Below are 25,001 nucleotides of genomic sequence, written 5' to 3'. Positions count from 1 at the left end.
TGGTGTAAAACTGGTGTGAATGAGAGGAGACTCTGGCCCAATCAACATTTAAGAATACAAAACAAAATACCCTAATCTAGACTCTTCAAGGGTTTTGATGTCTTAAAACACAACTAACTTCAAACGGACAATACAACAGAGATCCAGTTTCCATAGAAACAAGTTAGATGAAGATGTGCACACCAAATAGTGGTCTCACAGCAAACAAGACTGCATTGCAGATATTGTTCTTTGAAAACATCTGGAAGTGTTTCAAACCACATCTTTAAGAAAAATAAATGTGTTTTGAACATTACTGAATGCTCTCAAACAAATAGAAAACAAAACTTTCCTAAATATTATAGTACTCATTGCTAATGTGACCACGATCAAGGTACAAGTTGCTTCTCATAGTAAATCTTGTTCGGTGTTTACAAAATGACTGATTTATTTGGTATTGGACTGGAATATCACATCAGAACCATCAGCCTAAATTTATTACTTTATAAAAATATATATCTGGAATAACTCATGGTGCATCTACTCTGGAGCTAGAAGTGTAATTTTCACCTCTGGTAGAAATACCTGTGCTAGCTCTGACAGAGCTTGCACATTAAAAAGAGAAGTGTACCTGCAGCAGTGCGAGTGGCAGGATGGGCTAACTGCCCCGAGTATGATCCTATCTGAAGCCCTATGTACACACTCAGGTGGCTAATCCATCTCGTGGCTCATGCCACTGTGGCTATGTTTTGATATTTAGCGTGCAAGCTTGATTGGATTTATTGTGAGGATGTTTCCTTAAGCTGCAAATTACAAGGCCAACTCCACTGTAGACCTACTTTAAGATGTGTTTTAAATACACAGTTGTAAAACCAGGCTTTAGTAATTTAAAGTACTTTTAGTTAAGATGCTCTAAAACTTATGATTTTCTGAATTCCAAATTTTTATTTATTTGTAACTTTTAGTGATTTAAATTATTTAACTTTACAAAGTGATTTTTGCAAAAAGAAAAGGAGTACTTGGGGCACCTTAGAGACTAACCAATTTATTTGAGCATAAGCTTTATTTGACCTCATGAAAGCTTATGCTCAAATAAATTGGTTAGTCTCTAAGGTGCCACAAGTACTCCTTTTCTTTTTGCGAATACAGACTAACACGGCTGTTACTCTGAAAAGTGGTTTTTGCGCATGTGGTAGATTTACCACTTTGGATGAGATACTCAAAAGCTCTTAGCAATGGCCTAACTCTGTGCCCACCGAAGTCAAAGGAAGTTTTACCATGGTCTTCAATGGCACAAGAGTAAGGCTCATGCTGAGTGCACTTTTGAAAATTTCATCCTTTAACATAAAATTAACTGTAACACTCTTAACTCATTACAATAATCCACCAGTTCCACTTATGTATTACTGTGCACTTCCAAATTGTAAAGACCAGCTAAATTCAAGTAAAAATGCATCAAACTTCACTGACATCATAGTGGCTCCTTGGGAAAAGTGTAATATCAAATCAATATTCTTAACAGGTGCACTGGTATTATATCTGGTCCAAATGAACCAGAAATACTGCCAAATTTTAATAAACCTCTCAGTGTCCGATGTGATGCAGTAACTTCTGAGAAGCATTACAAAGGAACAAGATACATAGCAGCTGTTTTGCAATCCACACATGTGCAATACCCTGGTACATACATTTTAAATTTGTCAATTTAAATATAGCAAAAAGATGCTCAGTATTAACCGTTACACTATACTTAACTCATTACATATTGCATCAATACAAAGCACAAGATAGTACTCCCTTGTATGTATATAGGTTTTCTTCTCATATTATTCCACACTTAGGAATGTAGGATTGCTACGCCACTCTTAATTCAATTTTAACTCTTAATTTCCCTGATTTTGTTCAAATGGTTTCTAATAATAGATCACACATAGATTGTTAATTTAAAATATACTTTCATATTAAAGAAATGAAAATATAATAGAATAGTTATTGAATTATCGTTCTGCAGGACAACCACCACTCCTGTGATCCCATGCTATGGCACCGTGAACAGACAGATAAATTAGAATGGTGTTACGCAAATTAAACCAGGAACAGGGAAATCTAATGAGATTAAATTGCACTAATGAATTTTACCTGCAAGGCTGGAGACCGGTAATTGACCAATTCCTTCTGAATTATTCATTATATAAAGCACAGCAACATAGTTGTAAAGAATGCATTACATTTTAGATGATAAAAGAAAAGATACAATACTAATACATTAATTCATAATATAATAAGGATATGGTTTACTGGTGATTTAAATTAATGAATCCTTTTTTTTTTTTTCTTTTAATATGGTTAGAGTTCATTATACATACCCTGATCCAAAACCTCTTCCTCTTCTCTTTTTGGCTGCTTCAGTGAAAAACTATCATCTGTTTTCTTGGTTTCTAAAGAAGGTTAAGAATATATCAATAATCTCTTTGTATATAGACTGAATTTAACATTTTCCTATACATTTTTTTTTTTAGCGAACTCAAGCATTTACTTTCTATATGTTTCTATTGCTCAGGGAAAACAGACAAAGTAGTAGTACAGTAAATGATATACATATAGGAGATTATTAAAACATAATATATTACGTTTCATACAACTGACCAGTACAATTAAGTATTCTAAAATTAAAGCAGGAAGAGCCAGTGACATGACATAATATATTACTTTCAGCTCATAGGACGGAAGTGCTTTACAAACATTAAGTTTCACAAAAACTTTAAGAGGTAGATTGGCATTACACCCAGAGGTGAAAGTAAGCCAGTACACCTCAGCAACCCGGCTTCCCCAGGGGGCAATTTAAAGGGCCTGGGGCTCCCAGCAGTGCAGGGCCCTGGAGGCTATTTAAAGGGCCCTGGGCTCCCCTGCTTCTACCGCCCAGGCCCTTTAAATAGCCGTCGGAGCCCCGCCACCGCTACTCCAGGGCGCCGGGGGCTATTTAAAGGGCTGGGGCGGTAGAAGCAGGGGAGCCCTGGGCCCTTTAAACAGCCCCCAGAGCCCTAGGGTAGGGGGAGGCTCCGGGGGCTATTTAAAGGGCCAGGGCTCCAGCTGCCTCTGCCGCCCCGGAGCCCTGGGCTGCTGCTGCTACCCCGGTGGGGGGGGGGGGGGGGGGGGGGGGGGGGACGACTTACCTTACAGGATGGGCTGGGACTGGCTCTGACCTCCTCAACCCCGCCCCTTCTGGGGGCCAGAGCTGGCCCCAGCGTACCAGTAAATCACTCGACTTACTTTCACCCCTGATTACATCAATTTTAAAAATGTCAGAGAGAGTTTAAAACTACTTTCTACGGAAGACTCTTACTGATTTCAATTGATTTCAGATCAGGACTACAATGAACTGGTAGCTGGAAACAGAACCTAGGATATCCGGCTTCTAGTTTATGTTCTAACCCAGCAGACAACACATCCTCATTTAGGAATGCTTGACACACAGTCTAGAGCTAGAGCAACGTATGAGAGAGCTCAGGTGTGTGGCAAAACCTTTGGGCTCTCTCATGTCAACCAGCACTTGCTAAAAATGTCACTGAAGTGATGTACTGGACCACACAGCAAACGGGACAGGGAAACTACAGTATTAAACACTTCTTAATGGGAAATATAGGATGTGACACTTTGGAAAGACTCAGACACACCTTAGTTGCACAAGCCATGTAATGTAATGATAAAACTATGGCTGGACCATGGGAGGAAGGAAACTTGGCAATCCTGAACAAAGAAGTGGATAAAAGACTAATAAAGCAAACTTCCACAAATCACTGCTACCAATGAATCAGCATTTAACAACTGCATCTCAGACCTATGCATTTCATAAATTTCAAAAGAACATATCTAGATTCTTAAAAAAAAATCCTTATATACAAATTGCATAGTTAAGCATGTCTCTCACATAACAAACGAAGAGTGAAACCAATTTCAGACAATTTTCTTTTTACCTTCATGATGATGTCCATGTGTCATCATGATCATATCAGACTTGACTGGAATAGGAATATTTGCCTCCTGTGGAATGTTTCTGAACATATCTGGGTTTATATTCTGTGTACAGGTCATGTATGAAACAGCATGTTTGGCCTCCATGTAATACATAATGTAGAAATTGCACATTTCGTCACTGGCTGTGCCCCTAAAGCAACACAATATAGAATATATTTTTTAAGAGTTAGAGAATAAAATGTGAGCTGTGCATTTAGATGTTACCAAATGCAAGAAAAAAAAATCTATTTTAGTCTGCCAGCAATTGATAAAAAGGTTGCACTGAAGCTCTTTTGAAAAATAGTTCCCAATAAAATACACACCACAGCTTTTCAATACATGCAGCTTCTTTCCATTTACACTGTGGAATACCAGATTGCAGAAATTCCTTAGTCATCCAAGAAAACCCCTGAGAATGGTTTGTGTTTTGAATGTAAAGGAAATGGCATTAAGTTAGTGGGGGGTTCAAACTGCCCTTCTCCCATTTTCTCCTCCCAGTCCCCCTTGCATCTCTCGGCATGTTACCATCAACAATGTGCTTGTTTTGTTGAAAGGGGATAACCACATATCAACCATCTATTTCACCCCTTAAATATTCTTTGCTGCAGTGTCTTTCAACCTAGATGTTATGTCTTATTTACAAATCTTTACAAATAATTTACGTTTAATTTCAGTACCTAGCATTCAATGCGATTATCTTTTTCACAATCTAATTCTTCCATTTATTGCCAGAAATGAGAGGAGTAATGCAGCACCATAGTCAGTTTCACTACATAATAAAACACCATAAGCATCTCCCAGATCGGTAAGGTGGTACTGCAGTCTCGAGAAAAAACGTAATCACAAGCATCTGAGAGGAAGCAGCTTGTGTTGCAGGAATGATCCAAAATACAATTCAACAATAACTGTTCCTCATGGGCTTGAGGAAGACGTGGGCTATTCTGTATTGCCACATAACTCCGTCTTCAAGAGAAATCCATTCAATATGAAGAGCAAGTTTTTCAGAAACAATACTTCATGGCTTAAATAAATGACCTATTGTTACATAGGCCTGATTTTTTTTTCTTAAAGCCACTCAGGTTGCTCTATATTTTATTTATAGCTGCATGTTGGTAGATACATTCTTCAGTATCCCTGACAATTCAACAGACAGGCTTTTTAATGAAAGGTTCACAAAAGGTGGCTTACATTGAGAAACATTTTTTAATTAGTTTGCACAATTAGCCAGACAGACTACACTCATAAAAAAGGTACGGGGGCGGACTATTAGCCGTTTGCAAAAGACGTCAATGCTGACTTTTCCAGTGACATCATCAAGCACTGCATTTATGTACCATAGCAATAACAACAACAGAGAGGAAGAGACAAGAAAAACCGTTCCAAAAGGTGAATTGATTTCTTCATGCTTTGGAAATGTAGTGTCTCTTGGGGACCACGGAACTCTGTCTTGGCAAGCTCTGCTTAAGCTTTTAAAAATCATTCACTTCCTCACTGTCTAACTCCGATACCTGCCAGTATAATTGCCTCCTCTTTAAAACCTAAATAAAATGATGTGCAACTCAGAAATGGACTCTGGTTCACCTGACACATCTTGATAGTGTCAAAACATTTATAAGAAATAAAATGTAATATACTTGACACTATCTAGGAAATAAAGGAAATAATTTATGAATAGTAAGTTTTAGATAATATACTGAAATTCTAAATTCAGACATTCAGAATGAAATATTCAGTTTCATGAATGAAAGCTTTTAATGAATGGAAGGACTGATATAGAGATTCATGTGGCTACCCTAAACACACTGCCTCATGCAGAAGCTTTGATTCCATCACTTGGCTTGCAGAGCCACAATAATCAGAGGGATTTCCAGATCTTATTGTGCAATGTGGACAGGTACAGCTGTAATGAATTCATAGATTATATGGCCAGTAAGTAGCACACTGATGTAGTTAAGAAATCTCCAACAGCATGCAGGATAATTTTGCTATAGGCGCATATGAATACAGCCCAAGGATGTTTTCTTGCACATCTTTACTTATTTGCTTGACATGTGCATGAAGATTAGAGGGAAGATATGGGTTGCAGTTCAGTTTGTTACTGAGGTTTTGAGCTGTGGTACATATTGTGTGGGAGAGACCTCAATATTGATGCAAAAATGAGATTTATATAATTATTATAACTTAATATTTTCTAAGTCATTAAAACTTGTTTTCACCTTTACTGAATATTAAGCTATAGCTAGAAGAATGTTATAGCCAGGATGCTTGGGATTATAGTAATACATATGTGTAGCTAGTTATGTTACAAAATGTTAAAGCTGATCAAAGACATTCTAGAAGCTTCCTGCTTCTATCTCCCAAGGCTGAGCAAACCTCAAGGGGACAGAGCATATAAAACACTACAATTTTAAGCAGAGGCCTAACAGTAAAATGAAATGTAGGGTGTGCTATCAGAGCAACAAATCTAGGTAAACTGGGCTCTACCAAGCCCCACCCTCTTGCAAGAAAATCTGCTTGTGTTCTTAAAAGTTGTAGAGGAAAAACTTGTTAAGTTGGAGATGTTTTAAACTTTTGTTTTCTTCTTAAATGTTGAAATGACAGATACCTTTGTGAAATACATACCTGCAAATATGTTAGCTAAATGCAAAGCTCTTAATGTCACTGCTGTGTAAATAGTAAAATGCTCTGTGTACCAACATGGAATCTAGTGACCTTGCTAATCTAAAGAACGAACCATTTACATATGGAATATTTATAGTGATAGGTAATTAACTATTGGCAGTGCACAAACAAACCCCTCAACCAACTCCAAAAGACAAGAATCATCCCTCCAAAGAAACAACTCTAAATATTTAAGCTGAAGACTTTGTAAGAGGTATTTAATTTAAAAAGACTGCGTTGAGAACTAAATCCTTTTGTATAAAGAACAGGAGTGTTTGGACTTCTTGAAAACAGAATTTTCTTTTTTTTTTTCCAAACGCTAATAAAATTGAAACTCTATCTCAAAAAATGGACCGAATAAAAAAAGTTAAAATTACTTTTAAAAGTAATCTGGGTCTTTCTTGCCATAAGAAGAACAGAGGCAAGTAAAGAAATGTTGCATATTCATTAAACAGATGGCCTACTCAGGAGCTAGAAATGTCATCTAAGCCAAACCAGAAGGCATGAAGCCAACGGGAGAGGGATAGCAACCAATCGAAGGAGGTTATGCTTTCCTATAATTTCATTAAAAGAAGAAGGGTTTAAAAACACTTGAGCACCTCTCACACACCATTTACTACCCTGCTCAAACATAGCACTTCACAAGCAAACTGACACACACGCACACACGGCTCCAGAAGAAACCAACCAATGAAAACCTCCTAAAGACTTCAACATGGACTGGTGAGAGGAAGTTAACAGGGGATTCGTTTTAAACAGGGGTGGTGGAGCCTTCCCAAAACTAGGGGACCAGGGCCCCTCTGCTCCCACCCCTTCCCCTCTTCACCCTGAGGCCCTGCCCCTGGCCAACTCAGAAGCCAGAGTGGGGCCGGGAAACCTGGGCCCCTCCACCTGCCCGGGGTGTAAAGGACCTGAGAGCAGCCCCCGGCCCATGTCTTCGCCCTCCAGACTCTCTGCCCAGAGCAGGTGAAGAGTCTGCAGCTCCCCGGGCTTCAGCAGCTGGCCTGGCCAGGGGGCGGGGACTCATGGGAAAAGGAGTGGCAGGGGCAGGGTCTGTGGTAAAAAGTGGACCAGCAAGCCCATCCACTTTCAAAAAGTGGGAGGGCCATGGCCCCCTGGTCCTGTGTCCCTGGTTTTGTAATGATTTTGCTGGAATATTAAAATGCTGTTGTAACTTAAAAGACTGTTTCTCCTGTTAATCAACAAGTGATTAGACTATATTCTGGAGAGGACATCGGGCCTAAACACTGATAAACAGAGAAACAGTGGGACATAACTGGACTGAAGATTCCTAATATTCATAATTTACCTGTCTTAGAACAGATCCTTAAATGGATTATTGTAGGGAACTAATTTAAATATTTTCTTCAGTTTCATAGGGTTTAGTTAAGGCTGCGTACTTTCCCCAAATATAAACTGTCTGGTTATTTATTAATAAGCAACAGGATCCACTTGCCCCTACACAAACAGTTTTAGGTATCTAATAAAATATTAAAATTGAATTAACTATACTTTGGAGAAATAATATACTTTGGTCTTAATTTACCAGGAGAAAAGCACCCCCAATGGTGTCATCTCTGTTAAAGCCTTTCACAGAGAGATATACAGAAGAGATTGTACTGGACATCACCAGTTTATCTCTTGTATTATATCATTTGTGGTGTTTTGTTTAATGTTTTGTTTCCTTAATAACTGCAATTATTTCACTTGATCTTGATGTCCCCACAGGCGACTAAATAGTGGGAGCCATACCTCTAAGTTGGCAGCAAGAGAAACAATTAGTAAGAGCTTGCCTACCATTTCTTGTTTCTCTGGACCAAGAATTTTTAATAATTTTTAAATAAAATTATTTGGTGGTCCAACAGTTTAAAACTGCCCTTCCCTTTTCACCCCAAAATATTATATCTTAAGCTGCAAGTGGATTCATAGACAGAGCTATGGGCAAGACTGCTCTTCTCCAGAAAACTATGATCTTTATTTTGGATTTGGAGCCTGCTACATATATGCATATCTGTCACTTTAAGGTTAGGCTAGCGTGCTGTGTGTCATATGGGCCTACTTCTTGACATCAATATTTACAGGTAAATCTTCTTTTTCAGAGCATAGTAACCTTCTTTTCATGTTCAAGATTTGCAGTCCTTATACATACTCCACAGCTGGTGACTGCATGTCGAGTGCACATGTCAGAGCACTTTCTAGTTACCAGTGCCTGTGGGGTGGTGCATGTGCCCTTTGCTCCCTTGTGCACCCAGTGAGGGTATAAAGGGTAGAGTCACCCCTTCAGGTCCTTCACCACTTGCAGAGCTCATAGCTTGTGGACTCTGAAATAGCGGGGATTGGTTGTGGAGTGAGTGAGTGTGGTGTATGGATTACACATCTCTAAGAACATCCATTACTATACAGGGAACATCTTTTTCTTCTTCCAGTGATAATCTGTATCATATTCCACAGCTGGTGACTCCCAAACAGTAGTCCTTCCTGGATGCAAGTACAAGGAGTTCACGCCAACAGGGACTGAAGCACGGTCTTGCCAAACCCAGGATTGGCCTTGGTTGCTTGCACTAGTGCATAATGCTTTGTGAATGTGTGTACAGATGACCAAGTTGCTGACCTGCAAATGTCCCTTATGGGAAGCCGCTAATGCAGCCTGCGCTCTGGTGGAACGCACTAGCTAGTACGCTGCCAGTGGGAGGTGCCTCTGCCAGTAAAAACCATGAACTAATGCTCTGGGCTATCCAGCTAGATACTCCTGAGTGGACATTGCCTGTCCCCTAACCCTCTCTCCATAAGCAACAAAAAACCTGGCGGATTTCTGAAAGCACCTAGTCCTGCCCAAGTAGAATAGCAGGGCCCTTCTCACATCCAATGCATGTAACTGCTGCTCCACCCTTCCCGCATGAGGCTTCGGTAAGAATACAGCCATACTGATGGTTTTATTGATATGGAATTTGAATATCACCTTAGGCAGGAATCTAGGGTGGGATCTCATTATCCCTATGTCTGATAGTGTATGGTGCTCCTGTCATCAAAGTCTGAATCTCTCCCATCTGCCAGGCCAATGTAACTATCAGGAGAAAGGCAACTTTCTCACACACAGAGAAATGGACATGTTGCCAATGGCTCAAATGAGGCCTCCATGACAAGACCCAGATTGAGGTCCCACACTGAGGCAGGGAACTTAGGTGGCGGAAAGATTCTAGAGATGCCATCCAGGAACCTCTTTGCCCCTGAGTGTGAAAAGACAGAGAAGTGGTCAATCAGTGGATGTATGGCCAATATGGCTGTGAGATGCACCTGCAAAGAGCTTAAGGAGAATACTACTGTTTCAAATGATAGAGTGACTCCAGTATATCCTAGACAGCTGCCTGGTCCAGGGAAATTCTGACCAACTTCCATTGGTCTAACGAAAGATATTACCTCATCCACCTTGTCTCTCTCATGTCCTGGACCAACATAACCACAACAACACTGCAAACAACATATTCAAAGTAAAACACACCGGGACAATGCGTTTGCATTAGCTGGGAGAAAACCTTCCTTCCTCTTGTTTGAAGGGGGTTTTGGAAGAAATTGACAGTTACCTGGAACAGAATAAAAGAAGCAGGTCACCCCAGCATTAATCTGTAAAGGGATCTCAGTGGGGAACTGGGGAAGAGAGCCATTTTGCACCAGAGCATGATGAGGGAGGCTGCTGCAGCAGGAGCATAGAAAGGGGGTGAAGATGCTGCCTGTCTGCCTGCCTGATGCAACACAGATGTTGCCCCAAGAACTCCCAAGGCAAGGGTGAACTAGTGAGGGACACTGTGGTTAGGATGTTTCATTGTTTTGGGAGATCTGTAATCTGTACTTTCAATGATTAAATATAGCAGAGCACTAAGATGTTAGACTGGGCTGTCTGACTACTGCATGTCCTCAAGAGAGTTAAACTGTAAACCAGAAGTTTCACACCTTTGGTGTGGAATCGTGGGAGAGGGGTGTGTTTAAGTATTGGGGAGTCTCAAGGGCCAGTGGAGTGCCCAGAATGGCTAGGCAGCTAGATAGCAAGTTCCTACCCTTAGACGGGGGTGCCAGATAGGAGGTCTGCACCCAGAGTGTGTGCCTAGGGATGCGAAGATTTGGGTCGTGGTTGGACACTGTTCAGATGCCAGGAGCTTGAAAATCACAAAGGCTTGGATTCTTCTCACAGCATTCCTAGTGGGTGGCCTGGAAGAGATGCTTCCTAGGATCTGTGCCAACAAGGTCCAGGTTGATTGCTTCCTGCTATTTATCAGTATCTCCTGTATTGAGCTGGAGCATGAGCTCTCTGACAGCATCAACCAGTGAGTGTCCACACAGTCAGGGGGAGAGAGTGGAGGGAGAAACCTGCCCTCATTCTTAGTCAGAAGATTTGGTCACCAGGAGAGAGGCTGGGGGCACTATGGAAAAGTTGCACAGGACTGAATACCAGGTCTGCCTTGGCATGCTGGGGCCAGTAAGATCACTGTAGCCCTCTCATGCTGGATCTTCTGCAACACCTTTGGGAGCAGCAGAATTGAGGGGGGGGGAGAGGGCAGGGGGAGGGACGGAAGACATTGTAGAAGAGCGCCTTTATCCAGGGGAGGAGGAATGCATCCAACTAGGACACTGAGCCTCTTCCCCCACTTAAGAAATATCTGTGGCAAACAGGTCCCCCATTTGCAAAGACCAAGAAAAAACCCTCTCAATGAACTGACCATTCATGATTCCTCATGAAATGTCTACTCAGATTGTCTGCCACTATGTTGTCCAGCCCTGTCAAGTCAACTGCTAACAAACTGATGTCATGCCTCATGACAAACTTCCATAGTTGCACTGCTTCCTGGCAGGGTCATAATGATCTGGTCCCTCCTTGCTTGCTGAGGTAAAATATTGCAGCCATGTTGTCAGAAATCATCTGGATGGAATAGCCCTGAATGTCCAGCAGGAATAATCTTCAAGCATTGTGCATAGCCCATAGTTCCAGTACGTTTGTTGTGAGGACCTCTCCACCACTGACCACTGGCCCTGGGCCAAATGGTTGTCATATGTGCCTCCCAACCAATCATGGAAGCAACTTTAAGTATGATCCTGGATGGAGGATCTGGAGAAAATGGGACTCCACCGCAGGAGTTGTGGGGAATCTTTCCACCAGTCCAGGGTTTGAAGGACTGACAGTTAGATGTATACTCGCAAATCCAAATGCTGTCTGCAGCAAGTTGACAGCATCTATGCCTGCAACTGACTAAAGTGGAACCTTGCCTATGGTGTGTTGAAGGTGCATGCTGGCTTGAAGCCCATCAGTATGAGGCAGTCTCTTATCTGAGTTTGAAGGTTGGAATGTAGATCAAAGCACAAGTTCTGCAAGGTCCCAAATCTTCTGGGTGGCAGGCAGGCCAAGCCTTGGTGGCATCCATCACAGTCCCTATGAAGACTATCGGTCACGTGGGTGTAAAGGTCAATTTCTTTATGTTCACCAGCAGGCCTAGACATGTATCTTAAATATTATTCTCACACTGGACTGCACCTGGGGCTCTGAGTGACCTTTGACTGGCCAGTTTTCAAAGTATGGAAACACCTGGACACCCATCCTTCTGGATTAGGCCTCCACCGCTGCCAGACATTTTATAAATAATGTGGGTGCTGTTGAGAGCCCAAATGGCAAAACTTGGCACTGGTAGTGATTGTCTCCTAATGCAAACCTCAGGAAGCACTTGTGGGCTCAGTGAATTGTGCTGTGGACATATGAATCCTGAAGGTTGATGGCAGAATGATGATCTAGGGACGGGATGCTAGATGCCATGGATACCATCCGGAATCTGAATCTTTTGATGTAGGTGTTCAGGCCCTTTACGTCCCAGAATAGCTCAAAGCCCTCACTTTTTTTTTTTTTTTTGGATGAGGAAAATCTTTTTTTCCTTTGCTGTGAGATGACCTCTTCTATGGCACTGAGAGCTAAGAGGGACTGAACCTCCTGGTGTAAAATGCTCGGAGTGGTTGGGGTGTAGACCACAAAGAACCTGAGTGTGGCCCTAGAGTCTTTAAGTGACCTCATGTTATAAAACAAGGAGCAAACTTCAAAGGGCAGGTCCCTGACTGCAGTGTGTAGCTCCCTTGGAATTCCCAAGGAAAGAAGCCACAATGAATGCAGCAGCCATTGCCCAGGAGTGTGCATCTGTGGCATTTAAGGCTGTCTGAAGGTCAATTTTAGTGTCCAGCTGCCCCTCTGACACCAAAGCCTGGAATTTGCTTCTGTGTTCTCTAAAGTTGCCACTAGTTCCTGGTGTGGACACGTGGATTCGGCTGTGGAAAAATATGGGCCAAGGATGACAGGCAGTACTCCTCTGAGAGTGGGAGAGTCCTCCCTGGCATTGGTAGCACCAATGGTATCAGTCCCAAGGGGCACAGAGAACTTCCTGCAGGCAACACCCGACCCAGAAACTGGACCGTGGAATTGGCATATGGTGCTTGCATTCCTGAAGGGGCCAGGAGACTTCTCTGTGTACATGGCGGGAGGCCCTAACTCCCATGCCACTGAGGTGGACTGAGGCTGCAGTCTTGCTTGCGTTGTTGTCGGTGTCTTGTGAGGTGGAGTTGGGCTTGGTACCATGATGCCAGTATGGCTGAGATAGTGCTAGGCGATACCTGCAGCATGTCTGGGTCACCTCAGCTAGTGCTCATCCCAGGGACCTTTGATAACTGACAACCTAGTTGTCTTATGAGGTTTAATGTCTGAGCCTGGGGAAGGTGTTTTGTGCCTCTTTTCTCTGCTTGGTGTCCAGTCGATCATGGTGTTTTCTCAGTAGCAAGGCTGATTTGTGAGGCACCTTTGGATCATTCTGAAAATGCCTCAAGTGCAGACCTTGAATACTTCTGATCCCTGACAGTCTGGAAACATCAGGACAGGGGTCCACACCTGGATGCATGGACTACTTGAGAAGGAACGTCTTCAGGTGAGACTCCCTCAAATTCTGGGTCTGCTTCAAAAAGGACCTGCAGATCATTCACCAGTCCAGAACACGCCTCTTGCTGAGGCAGATGAGATACTGGCATGACTGCTTCACATGAGGGGCAGAGCTTGAAGGTGACTTGTGGTCTCCCATGTGGAACCAAAGGTGGTACCAGTCCTGTTGGCAGACGGTAGTCTTGACAGTCCCGCAAAGACTGACTAGCTAACACTGCCAACTAAATAAAAGAGGTAATTTGCTCTGAATAGAGCTGTTCCATGGCAGTAAGAAGGACCTGAGGATGTTGGCAGGGGGTGATTCTGCCCTTTATACCCATCCTGAGTACACAAGGGAATGAAAGGCACCTCCCCACAGGCACTGCTAATTAGAAGATTCTCTGATGCATGCACACAGGATGTGCAATCACCAGCTGTGGAATATGATCTGGACTATCACTTGAAGAACTCTGGTGATAGGCATGGTATAAGAAGCTTGATAGTTTCTTATACCATGTCTATCACCATAGTTCTTTGAGTGATGGTTGGTAGTGATAGTTGCAAGGACTGCCTGTTGGTTTCCAGACACAGTTTAAAAACTGGTGATCTTGATCTATGAATCTTTGAATACTTTGGAACCAAGCTACTGCACAAAATAAAACTCTCTACCCATGTTATATTGTAACAGTTAAGAACAGCAGAGGAACTCAAGCTTACAGAGGTAACTGATGTCAGGCAATTTTTGAAGAGGTATCCTGTACCTCACCTCAATAAATCTTGGAAACTGAGGTAATGGTTCTGCAATTGCCCAGTCACTTTCATAATCAGGGCCCACAAATTAACCTTGAATCTGGTCTGTCAGGGCCCACATAGACAGATCTTTGGCATGTGCAACATGACCCATCTATTTTCACAGACAGTTGGGGAAGGGGCAGATTGAGGGATGTCATGAGGAAACTGGGGAGGTTTAAATTCATAAAGCAAGATGATGTGCAGGAGTTAATATGTTGGGGGTATGTCTTCTTATTCCTCTGGTTGTGTGTATGTCAAATTCTTTAAAAAGTTCCTTGAGCTCTGGGCAGGCACTTTTGTGTCTACTTTTGAATAAATATTGACTAAGGAGTTAATAGAAAAGGAATAGGAAAACTTGTTTCTTCGATAAAATAAAAGTTGCTTTGCCATACACAATAGAAATCTACTTAATAGTTACCTTTGTATTCAGATTATTTATACATCCAAGTGGGGTGCATACTTGGATTTTTTTGTCAAATTCAGCACTCATTATTAACAGTTAAGATAAAGAATCATGGAATAAGATTACAAAATAAGGTGCAAGTTAAAGAATATTTTCCACGCTTTCAAGGTCACCTCCAAACCAGAAGATCTTTTCTTTATATATTTCAACACAAACATTAAAAAACAAGACCAAGAAATTTTCACTTTGCAGAGGAATGGGTGGTACAACGTTTAATGGGAAAAAGCAACTAGATTCTAAATAACTTAAGTGGGCCAAAAGATGACACATTCAGTTTTATTTATCCAGATATAAAAGTAAATAATATAGGAGGAAGGAATTGAACTGAAAAAAAAGTGTGATGAACAGGACAATCATCCAGCACATTGATTAGGAAAAAGAGTTTGGAGGTTATGGTAGAAAAATCATTAAAACCATCATTCTGTGCACAGCAGCAGTTAAAAAAAAAAAAAATCAAAGAAGATACTGGCATGTATTAGCAGAGGAATAGAATAATAAACCAGAGTTGATACTGTGACAAAGCTCTGTCCTTGCCTCCGTGGTTCCCGCGTTTCCTGGCAGATTTCGCTAGCCTCAGAGGCTCACTGTGGCCCTCCATGTAACCCTTCTCTCTCTAGAGACAAGGGTCACAGTCTACTGAGCCATATTCATCATAAGCCAGCGAGGGAGGTGAGGAGAAGTTACCCCTCCTTGCACAGTCTCTGTTGTCTCCCAGTCTCAGTGATTAATCAGGGGGCAAAAAGTGGGGGGGTGTGGGAGCCCGGGCCGACCCTCTACTCCAGGCTCCAGCCCAGGGACCCTAATAGTATCAGCTATGGTAGGTGACCTTTTAGAAACATGACATGTACAATTCCCTGGGCTACTTCCCCCACAGCAGCCCTCACTTCCTCAAGCTCCACTTCACCCTTACCTCAAGGCCTCCTTCCTTGTGCCTGATATGCTGTGCACTACTCAGTCTCTCCAACAGCGCAACTTCCTCCCACAGCTCCTGACATGCACACCCACCTGACGGACTGGGAGGCTTTTAACTAGTTTCAGCCAGCCCCTGATTGGCTTCAGGTGTCCCAATCAACCTAGCCCTCTCCCTGCCTTCTGGAAAGTTCTTAATTGGCCCCAGGTGTCTTAATTGACCTGGAGCAGCTGCCATTTCACTTATCCTGGTACCAGGGATTTGTTTAGCTTGGAGCTAATATATCTATCTCCCACTACTTTTCTATAGCCATCTGGCCTTGCCCCGTCACAATACCGAACAAGACATTTGTTAGACTCCAGATGGAATATTGTGCGCAGCCATGAACAGTGTAGAGAGAGATGGGTGAAGTAATATCTTTTATTGGACTAACTTCTGTTGGTGAGAGAGACAAACTTCTTAATTACAGAGAGCTCTTCTTCAGGTCTGGGAAAACGTATTAAAAGAGTCCCAGTCTAAATGCAAGATTGAACAGGCAGTTTAGCGTAAGTAGTTAGCACATATTCTAAGGGACTATTCACGATGAAGTATAAAAAAATATTATCACACCCACCTTCTCTAATATCCTGAGACTGACAAAGCTACAACAACATTGCATGAACAATCTAGCACAGCTAAGACTTTGTTGACTTTAAAGAGGTGAAGTATAACACAATAGCATGACCATATCTGAAGAATCTTTTATGAGTAAAGTTTAATGCAGCTGGATAAGAGAGGACCCAATGAAAGTTTTCACTGATATGAAAGAGACTGAATGCCTATTAACAAGAAATTTTTACACAGTTAAAAGAGTCAAGAACTAGGGAACAAAATCTGAATTTTAGATTAAAAAAATAATTCAGTAGGGATTTTCTAAGTGTAGTAAGTGGTGTGTGTATGAATTTTTACATATATTTGATAGGAGGCATGGGAAGCAATGACGATAGTTAAAGTTATCTGACACTTTCCATTTTAAGCTTTCAGTTGCTTATAATTTTGCCAAACTAACTGTAGCATGCCTCAGGCTGAATTAGTTTGGAAAATTTCAGCTGAAACAGGTCCGCGGTTTCTGCGAATGCTCTCCCTGTTGGTGCTCAGGCAGCAAGGAAAAGAAGAATGTAGTCTGACTAGAATGCAGAGGGATGAGAAGTTGGGTCTGGAGAGGTGGCAGGGAGAATGTTAGGAGTATTTGCACTTCCTAACATTTGAGGGTTTGACTGTGCAACTGTAACATTCTTTTAATGTAGGCTTTTGTATGACAAAGGAAAAATAAGTTAACGGTAAAAGCAACTGAAGCCAGAGGAGAAACAGCAAAGGAGCTAGCTCTAGCAGGATTCGGGTTGTCTGACAAATACAGTCCAGTGTGGATAGGACAAAATTTGATTAAACCAAGATAAACTTGTTTCTTTTCGGAATCAATGCAAATTTAGAATTATTATCCTTTGCACAAAGAAACACAATTAAACAAAACAAGATGAACCTTTTCGGTCTTGACTAGGCAATTCACTGTGCATGGAGACAGGGCAAATGCAGAATCAGGGCCTTGTTTTCCAAGATTTAAACAAGAACTGCTAAGCTGTACCTCAAACAGAAGTTGTGGGCTTGATGCAGGAATTGCTGTGTAAGGTTCTGTGGCCTGAGTTATGCAGTAGGGGTCAGATTAGATGATCATAATGGTCTCTTTTGGCCTTAAAAGAATCTATAAACATTATATAGCTAAATCAACCATTGGTATTTACTGACAAATATAAATTCCAATTATTTTTGATACATATTTCCTTGTTAAATGATTTTTAAAGCTCAGAACGGGAACAATAGAAATAAAGATACGGCTACCTTATCCATTTTCCAGGAAATAATGTGTGTGGCTCAAAGACTTGTTATTAGTCAAGGGGACTATTTTCAGTTTCACAACGTTTTCATTTGTTTTTAAGAAAGATACGTAATCCATGCATTCTTTATAGTTTAATTGTATTAGTAGTAACTTCACAGATATCCAGTGCAATACTCAATAATGTTAATTGTGGATCTAATTGTGTGATTTTCATCTAGAATTTTTAATACTTATTATGGTGGTAATTTCTTCTTACCACTGTATCTTTGTGCACTTCCACAAAATGTTTCAGCCTTCTGTGTAACTGCTTAATGTGCATGTGTTTTTGCTCCAGTTTAATGGATGTCAAGTACAAGCAGCATAATGAATTTTTAAGTTTTTTTTATATTAAACATTTAGCATTAGTGTCAGGGCACATCTGTTCCCAATATTTATTTCAAGCTTTTATGTGCAGGAAATATTCAAACATTCTCAAACTGAATAATGTTTCGATTTACTGGTTTAAGTTTTCATATGCAATAGCAATGGATTTGGAAATTTCTACAGTATGGCTACAATGTCTGGTTGGACAGATATATACTGAGAGGGAGGTAATTCCAATGCCTAAACGAAAGGAATTAGCAGAAATTAACATGAGATTCATATTACTCTTCATCGTTGAAAGGATATTAGCACATACAAAAAAATCTTCCCTAGACAAGATTTCCTCTTACTACCATTAAAAACTATATTATTGTTCAATAATAGTCTTAAGATTATTCTATAGTGGGGTACATTTTATTCATTGTGGAAGTTTTACATTTTTTTTTTAAACAACATTTCAGTTTGTATGTTACATTTGGATATATTTATATTAATTTTGTGAGCTTTATAAAAACCAGTTTTCCAACATACTCCCTCTCATTTCTCCTTCAGTTGCTGTTACCCACACAAGTACTTTAACTATTTGCTTAAAGAAATATGACTATCAAGTGCCGAACATCAAAATCTGTGCTGAAGTCAAGGGACTTGAGGGTGCTCAGCACATTGCAGGATTAGCCCCTTAAACAGCTGCAGTATCTAACTCCAGAAGTGGAAGACTCAACCTCTACATATCCCTTTTCCTACTATATCTCACAGAGTGAAGAAAGAATTAATGTTTTAAAAAATGGACCCTCACGTGAGAAGCTAATGTGTCTATTTCAAAAATAAAAATGTATACATAGTAAAATGGACAATTTACAGCCCAGGCATTATCTCCTGCTGAATAGCACCACTGAAAAGTAATAAATAATAAATCATTCAGAAGAAAATTTGAATCTTATTGTTGTCTGTCAGCCTGTACATGAAAGAAAAACTCAGTCTTTTATCCAACAATACTATTTTTCCTTTTTGGTACTTAAGATTTCAAAATGTAACCCAAAATAATAAACTTAGGTAATAATTATTCCTGGAAGAAAATATAAGAAAATCTGTAATGTGTAGTTAATCATGTGCTATGTTGTCCTTAAATTATCTTGAGCCATCAATGCCATCAAGTGACAGAAAATACTTTTAACTTGGAGTTTTTGAAAAAATACTCCTGTGAAATAGTCCTTTTAGATATACTTCTAAATCAGGTATTTGGCTGAATGGGTTACTTTGAGCAATGTGGTTAGAAGGAGGATTATTAGCCAAAGTACAGGCAATTATGTAGGCCTGAATGGCCTTTTCCTGACCATGTTTATATTCCTAACTGTCTGGGGAGCAAGCCAAACAATTCCAACAGAATGAAGAAGTTTGTTCAGATACCTTTGAGGGGATCGAAAACATGAATGCATGTTCTACACAACCAGTACAATGGTAAAAGAGGTTTTTTTAATAAAGTATAAAAATCATACCCTATGTGCGTCTCCATAGTTCTACCTTCACCAGTGAAAAGACACCTCGCTGCTAAAGTATCACCAAAGCTAATGTCTACCGGGTGTTCCACAGGATAGAAGGCCTGAAAGAGAATCCAAGGAAAATGATGTATTAGAATTAGTGAACACTCTAAATAGGTGACGTCCTCTGTTTTCTTATTTTATCTGTGAATCATTTTCATATATATAATTTCATTCTCTATATTAAAATATATGCACACAAAAATAATATGAGTCTGAAATTAAAATGCTTTAAAGGTAATCCACAGAACAATTAACATAATTCTACCATGACTAATCAGTCTCAGTGAAAGAAACGAACAGACCATAAAACCCCAACAAAACTAAAACTATTTTAAGTGCCACACCTCTCTTTCAGTGGCTTTCACTACGTGTCTCAACACAAATCATGATGGTGACATCAGTTAGCAAAAAACCTTTTGAACACTGTATACTAGCTCGCTGGTGAATAAACAACAGCTGGTTTTGTTTGTTTTACTCTCTGGTACAACTTCACAATGTTTTAAAAAGGTAAAAATATGTCAAGGATATAAAATAATGAATTATGAATCTTGCTCACAAGACTGCTCCCTATATTACTAGATATATGCAAGGCACTGCTGAGAATGCAGACTGTCAGTGCAGGAGCTGTTCTCCTTTGTGAAGGATGGAGATAGGAAAGGAAAGAGAGCAACTAGGATTCCCTCCCCATCTTTTAAGTAACCGAATGGAGAAGTAAAGAGATAAAGGAGAAACTTTCTTCTACTGTTTCTGTCTCCTTTCCTGCCAGCTGCCTGGTATGAGGAAAGAAGATTGCTTTTGGCTATTACGACACTTGTGCCAATCAATGTTTGTCATAAAAAACACAACATGCTATTACACTGTGATGTCTACATCATAATGGGGCTGGGGGATAGCTCAGTGGTTTAAGCATTGGCCTGCTAAAGCCAGGGTTGAGAGTTCAATCCTTGACGGTGCCATTTAGGGATTTGAGACAAATATTGGGGATTGGCCCTGCTTTGAGCAGGGGGTTGGACTAGATGACTCCTGAGGTCCCTTCCAACCCAGATATTCTAGGATTCTATGATAATATTGCAGCAAAACATAGCAGCATTCGGTAGTGATGGCACAAAATCACATATCAATGAAACATGATGCAAATATGGCTGTCACAGTATGATAACTTTGTGGCTCTCCAACTCCATTTGATGAGAAAAGTTAATTACATGTTATAGTCTGAACAGAATCCTATAAATTTTAAAAAACACAAGAATATATCATGGAAAGCTAAAGCAGAAATACATAAAACAAATTTATTAGACTTTGCTGCTAAGACTTAAATAAGCATAATTAAAAACCAAGAAAAAACTAAACAAACCTGTGGTAGTTGCGGACTCTGTCTACCAATCAAGGTCCACTGACCATTTCTCACTCTGTATCCACTTACCACCTTACCTACAATAAACATTTACCACTGCATGAATGTCAGATGTAATACTTTAGAAAATCAACATATTTTGTATTAGCTATTTTTCTCTTAAAGATGTATTACTTAAATTAATAGAATGATTAAAGAAAGAAATATTTTAAACAATTATGTACATTTTCTGCTCAAGTTTAAATAATGCGGTAATAAGATTTTTGGATCTATATTTAACTGAGATTGTAAGTTAAGGTTGTATAGCATTTTAGTTATATTAGTTATAAAAGAGAGGCAAATACTTGAATTATAGTGGTAATGAAGTCTTACCTAATCGGTGTGTATGAACTCTATAGGCAAAGAGGTGCATTGGATACTTTTGATAATGACAGGCAATATCTGCATCAACCACTGTTAAAACGAACAAGAATAAAACATTTTAAAAATGCTACTTATTCACTCAAGGAAAGTGACTTTTACAGTACTTCACTGAAACATAAATTTGGAAGTAGTGTACAAAATCTGCAATGTAGGTGCAGGTTTAAAAGGCAGTGGACAATAATCTCTTACATTTCTATAGGAACTTTAGGCCAAAATGATCCCCACATACTTTCACTAAGAAGCTGACATACAAATTATACACATGGATCACTTCAAGCACTACTGAAATGCATCTACTTCTGGGCTGAAACCTAGAAGCTATAGCAAATAGCTCTGCAATATTTTAGAACAATAAATTTGCTAATATATTATCAGGTTGAACAGTACAGAAAAAACATAGATAAGAGACAAAAAAGATAAACACACTGGGGAAACTCACGTAGGCAAATTAAGAGTAGTAAAAGAGATAACGGAGGTTTCATTTTAATGTATAAAAACCACGTATAATCACAAGGCAGTTTCAGAGAGTCACATGCAGGCATGGACACTAACAGGGCTATGTCTAGGGTCCTGTCTTCTTGAGTCTCTCTCACAATCTTATGCTTTTGTGGATGAGGGCTTCCTTTGGGAAAGACTCTAGCCTGCCTGAAGACGGGGAGCCATCATCTGGGGAGAAAATAAGGCACCAGCCTGCACAAGGGACATGTTGCCCAGCAGACAGCTCTTCTACTGGGGCCTCCTGTAACCAACCATCTCTTCTTTTTACCACGTCAAAATTGCTGGGCAGGTTAGAGTAAAACAGCCTATAAAGAACTGTTAAACTGGGTGAATACCAGGAGGTCCAAAGTTATTAGTTGAGCTGATTAAAAAAAAAAAAAATCATTTAAATGAAAATTTCCCAAACAGAAAATTCAATTTCTGCAAAATGAAAATTTTCTGTGAGAAAGTTTCAATTTTTCAGATTTTTTTAAATTTTATTTTCTGTCTGAAAATGCATCAAAATATTTAGCTTTGGTTCAGACTGACTCAGATAAAAATATTAGTTTGCTGAACTGACCTAAAATGTTTCATTCAGTGACAGTTGAATATTCAACTGCATTCCATATGGTGGTGCATTGCCCCAGTGGAGTTGTGGTTAGGAAACAATGGGGACAGTCAGGCATCCAAGCTACAGCTCCTGTGAGGCAATGTACCACCATAGGGAACTGCAAATTAATGTTAAACTGCTCAAAATGAAACACGTTAGGTCCATTTAATAAACAGAAACTTACCATTTTGATTTGGGAATATCAGAATATTTTGATCGAAAATGCCACAATGAAACATTTTCCCATTTCTGAACCAAAATGTTTTGGAAATATTTGTTCCTTGAACAAATTTCAATATTTCAACTTTTCATCTCAATTTGGGAGAAAAACAGCATTTTGAAATATCAGAAATTCCTGCAAGGAAAGAAATTCAAATTTTTGATAAACTTCTTAGTAATTAAGGAAATCTGTGGCTCAGGGGTTGGCAACCTTTGGTATGAGGCCCATCAGGTAATCTGTTGGCGGGCCGCAAGACATTTTATTTATGATGACCATCCACAGGCACAGCCCCGCTCAGCTCCCAGTGACAGCAGTTTGCCATTCCTGGCCAATTGAAGGTACGGGAAGCGGCGGCCAGTGTGTCTCAGCAACTGGGAGCTGCGGGGGGCTGTGCCTGTGGATGGTCAAGGTAAACAAAATGTCTTGCAGCCCGCCAGTGGATTACCCTGATGGGCTGCATGCCGACAGTTGCCAACCCGTGCTGTAGCAGATTAAGAGAAAGATCCCAGAAACTTCAGATTTCAGTGGGTTGCAGATGAAGTCAGAAAAGGGATAAAGAGAGAAATATTGCAATCTTAGACAGTAGCAAATGTTCCTGCATGTCTTACATTTTTTAAAGAAAAAAATAGTCACCTATTTTTGCCCCAAGAAGTGAACTTTTTATTGGAAAGTAAAATGTTTGTTTCTCTAAAGAGAAGAATTAGGATATATATATATATAAAATAGTTGCCTATTGATTGTGTAATTTTTAAAAACAAAATCAAAAACAATTTTCAGATTATGTTACATTGATGATTATTCTTCTATTCCATACTGTTAGACTCTTTGAACCTAGTCTGTTGGAACAGCAATATAAATTGAAGAGTGTAGGTATTTTTTAGTATTTATTTTAGTTAGCAATAAACTTTCACCTATGATTTTACAATTCAGAGAGTCTCTGTGAAAATATTTTTCATATTAGACAGATGAACATCAGAAGATAAAAATTACACAGATTGCTTTATAAGGTTCTCGCTCACCTTTTTCCCCTGGTGGTATAACAGTATTCACAGACATCATAAGATACATGCCAGCAATCAAAGGCTGCCTGCAGAAAAATAATCACATTTACCTCAAAGCTCCATAAACCAATTAATTGGAAAATGGTCCTCTACAGGCGATAAAATCCATAACAAGTAAAGTCTCCATAGATACCAAACTTAAAATGTAGTATTACTATTAAAAATCAGTTTTCAAGGTGGAGAATCATAAAATCATAGGACTGGAAGGGACCTCAAGAGGTCTTCTAGTTCAGTGCCCTGTACTGAAGGCAGGATTAAGTATTATTTAGACCATCCCTGACAGGTGTTTATCTAACTTGCTTTTAAAAATCTCCAATGACGGAGATTCCACATCTGCCTAGGCAATTTATTCCAGTGCTTAATGACCCTGATAGTTATGAAGTTTTTTCTAATGTCCAACCTAAACTGCCCTTGCTGCAATTTAAGCCCATTGCTTCTTGTCCTATCCTCTGAGGTTAAAGAGAACAATATTCCCCCTCCTCCTTGTAACAATCTTTTATGTACTTGAAAACTGTTATGTCCCCTCCCCGACCCCCGCTCAGTCTTCTCTTTTCCAGACTAAACAAACCCAATTTTTTCCAATCTTCAGCCATAGGTCATGTTTTCTAACCTTTAACCATTTTTGTTGCTCTTCTCTGGACTTTCTCCAATTTGTCCACATCTTTCCTGAAATGTAGCGCCCAGAACTGGACACAATACTCCAGCAGAGATCTAAGCAGCGCGGAGTACGGCGGGAGAATTACTTCTCGTGTCTTGTTTACTACACTCCTGCTAATGCATACTAGAATGATGTTTGCTTTTTTTTTTTTTTTTTTTTGCAACAGCGTTACAATGTTGACTCATATTTAGCTTGTGATCCACTATGACGCCCCAGATCCCTTTCCGCAGCACTGCTTTCTAGGTCGTCATTTCCCATTTTGTATGTGTGCAACTGATTGTTCTTCTTAAGTGGAGTATCATAGAATCATAGAATATCAGGGTTGGAAGGGACCTCAGGAGGTCATCTAGTCCAACCCCCTGCTCAAAGCAGGACCAATCCCCAACTAAATCATCCCAGCCAGAGGTTTGTCAAGCCTGACCTTAAAAACCTCAAAGGAAGGAGATTCCACCACCTCCCTAGGTAACCCATTCCAGTGCTTCACCACCCTCCTAGTGAAAAAGTTTTTCCTAATATCCAACCTAAACCTCCCCCACTGCAACTTGAGACCATTACTCCTTGTCCTGTCCTCTTCTACCACTGAAAATAGTCTAGAACCATCCTCTCTGGAACCACCTCTCAGGTAGTTGAAAGCAGCTATCAAATCCCCCCTCATTCTTCTCTTC

The 25,001-nt window shown here is 40.1% G+C and overlaps 1 protein-coding gene across 21 annotated transcripts in view; it reads right to left on the bottom strand.

Annotated features, from left to right (window-relative positions):
• PAM (peptidylglycine alpha-amidating monooxygenase) overlaps positions 1-25,001 on the bottom strand; it is a 223,586-nt gene that overhangs the window by 54,818 nt on the left and 143,767 nt on the right. For all 21 annotated transcript variants that reach the window (XM_037903317.2, XM_037903314.2, XM_037903318.2 and 18 more), the window contains 6 exons: positions 23,637-23,704; positions 21,260-21,340; positions 20,888-20,964; positions 19,489-19,592; positions 3,954-4,144; positions 2,346-2,417 (listed from right to left, as the gene is read on the bottom strand). In XM_037903317.2, coding sequence (XP_037759245.1) covers positions 2,346-2,417; positions 3,954-4,144; positions 19,489-19,592; positions 20,888-20,964; positions 21,260-21,340; positions 23,637-23,704 — 593 coding nt within the window. The remainder of the gene's footprint in view (positions 1-2,345; positions 2,418-3,953; positions 4,145-19,488; positions 19,593-20,887; positions 20,965-21,259; positions 21,341-23,636; positions 23,705-25,001) is intronic.

Source organism: Chelonia mydas, chromosome 5 (assembly GCF_015237465.2).
Source record: "Chelonia mydas isolate rCheMyd1 chromosome 5, rCheMyd1.pri.v2, whole genome shotgun sequence".
Classification (NCBI taxonomy): domain Eukaryota; kingdom Metazoa; phylum Chordata; order Testudines; family Cheloniidae; genus Chelonia; species Chelonia mydas.
The sequence above is the reverse complement of the archived record's forward strand: the minus strand, read 5'-3'. Positions and strand labels throughout refer to the sequence as shown.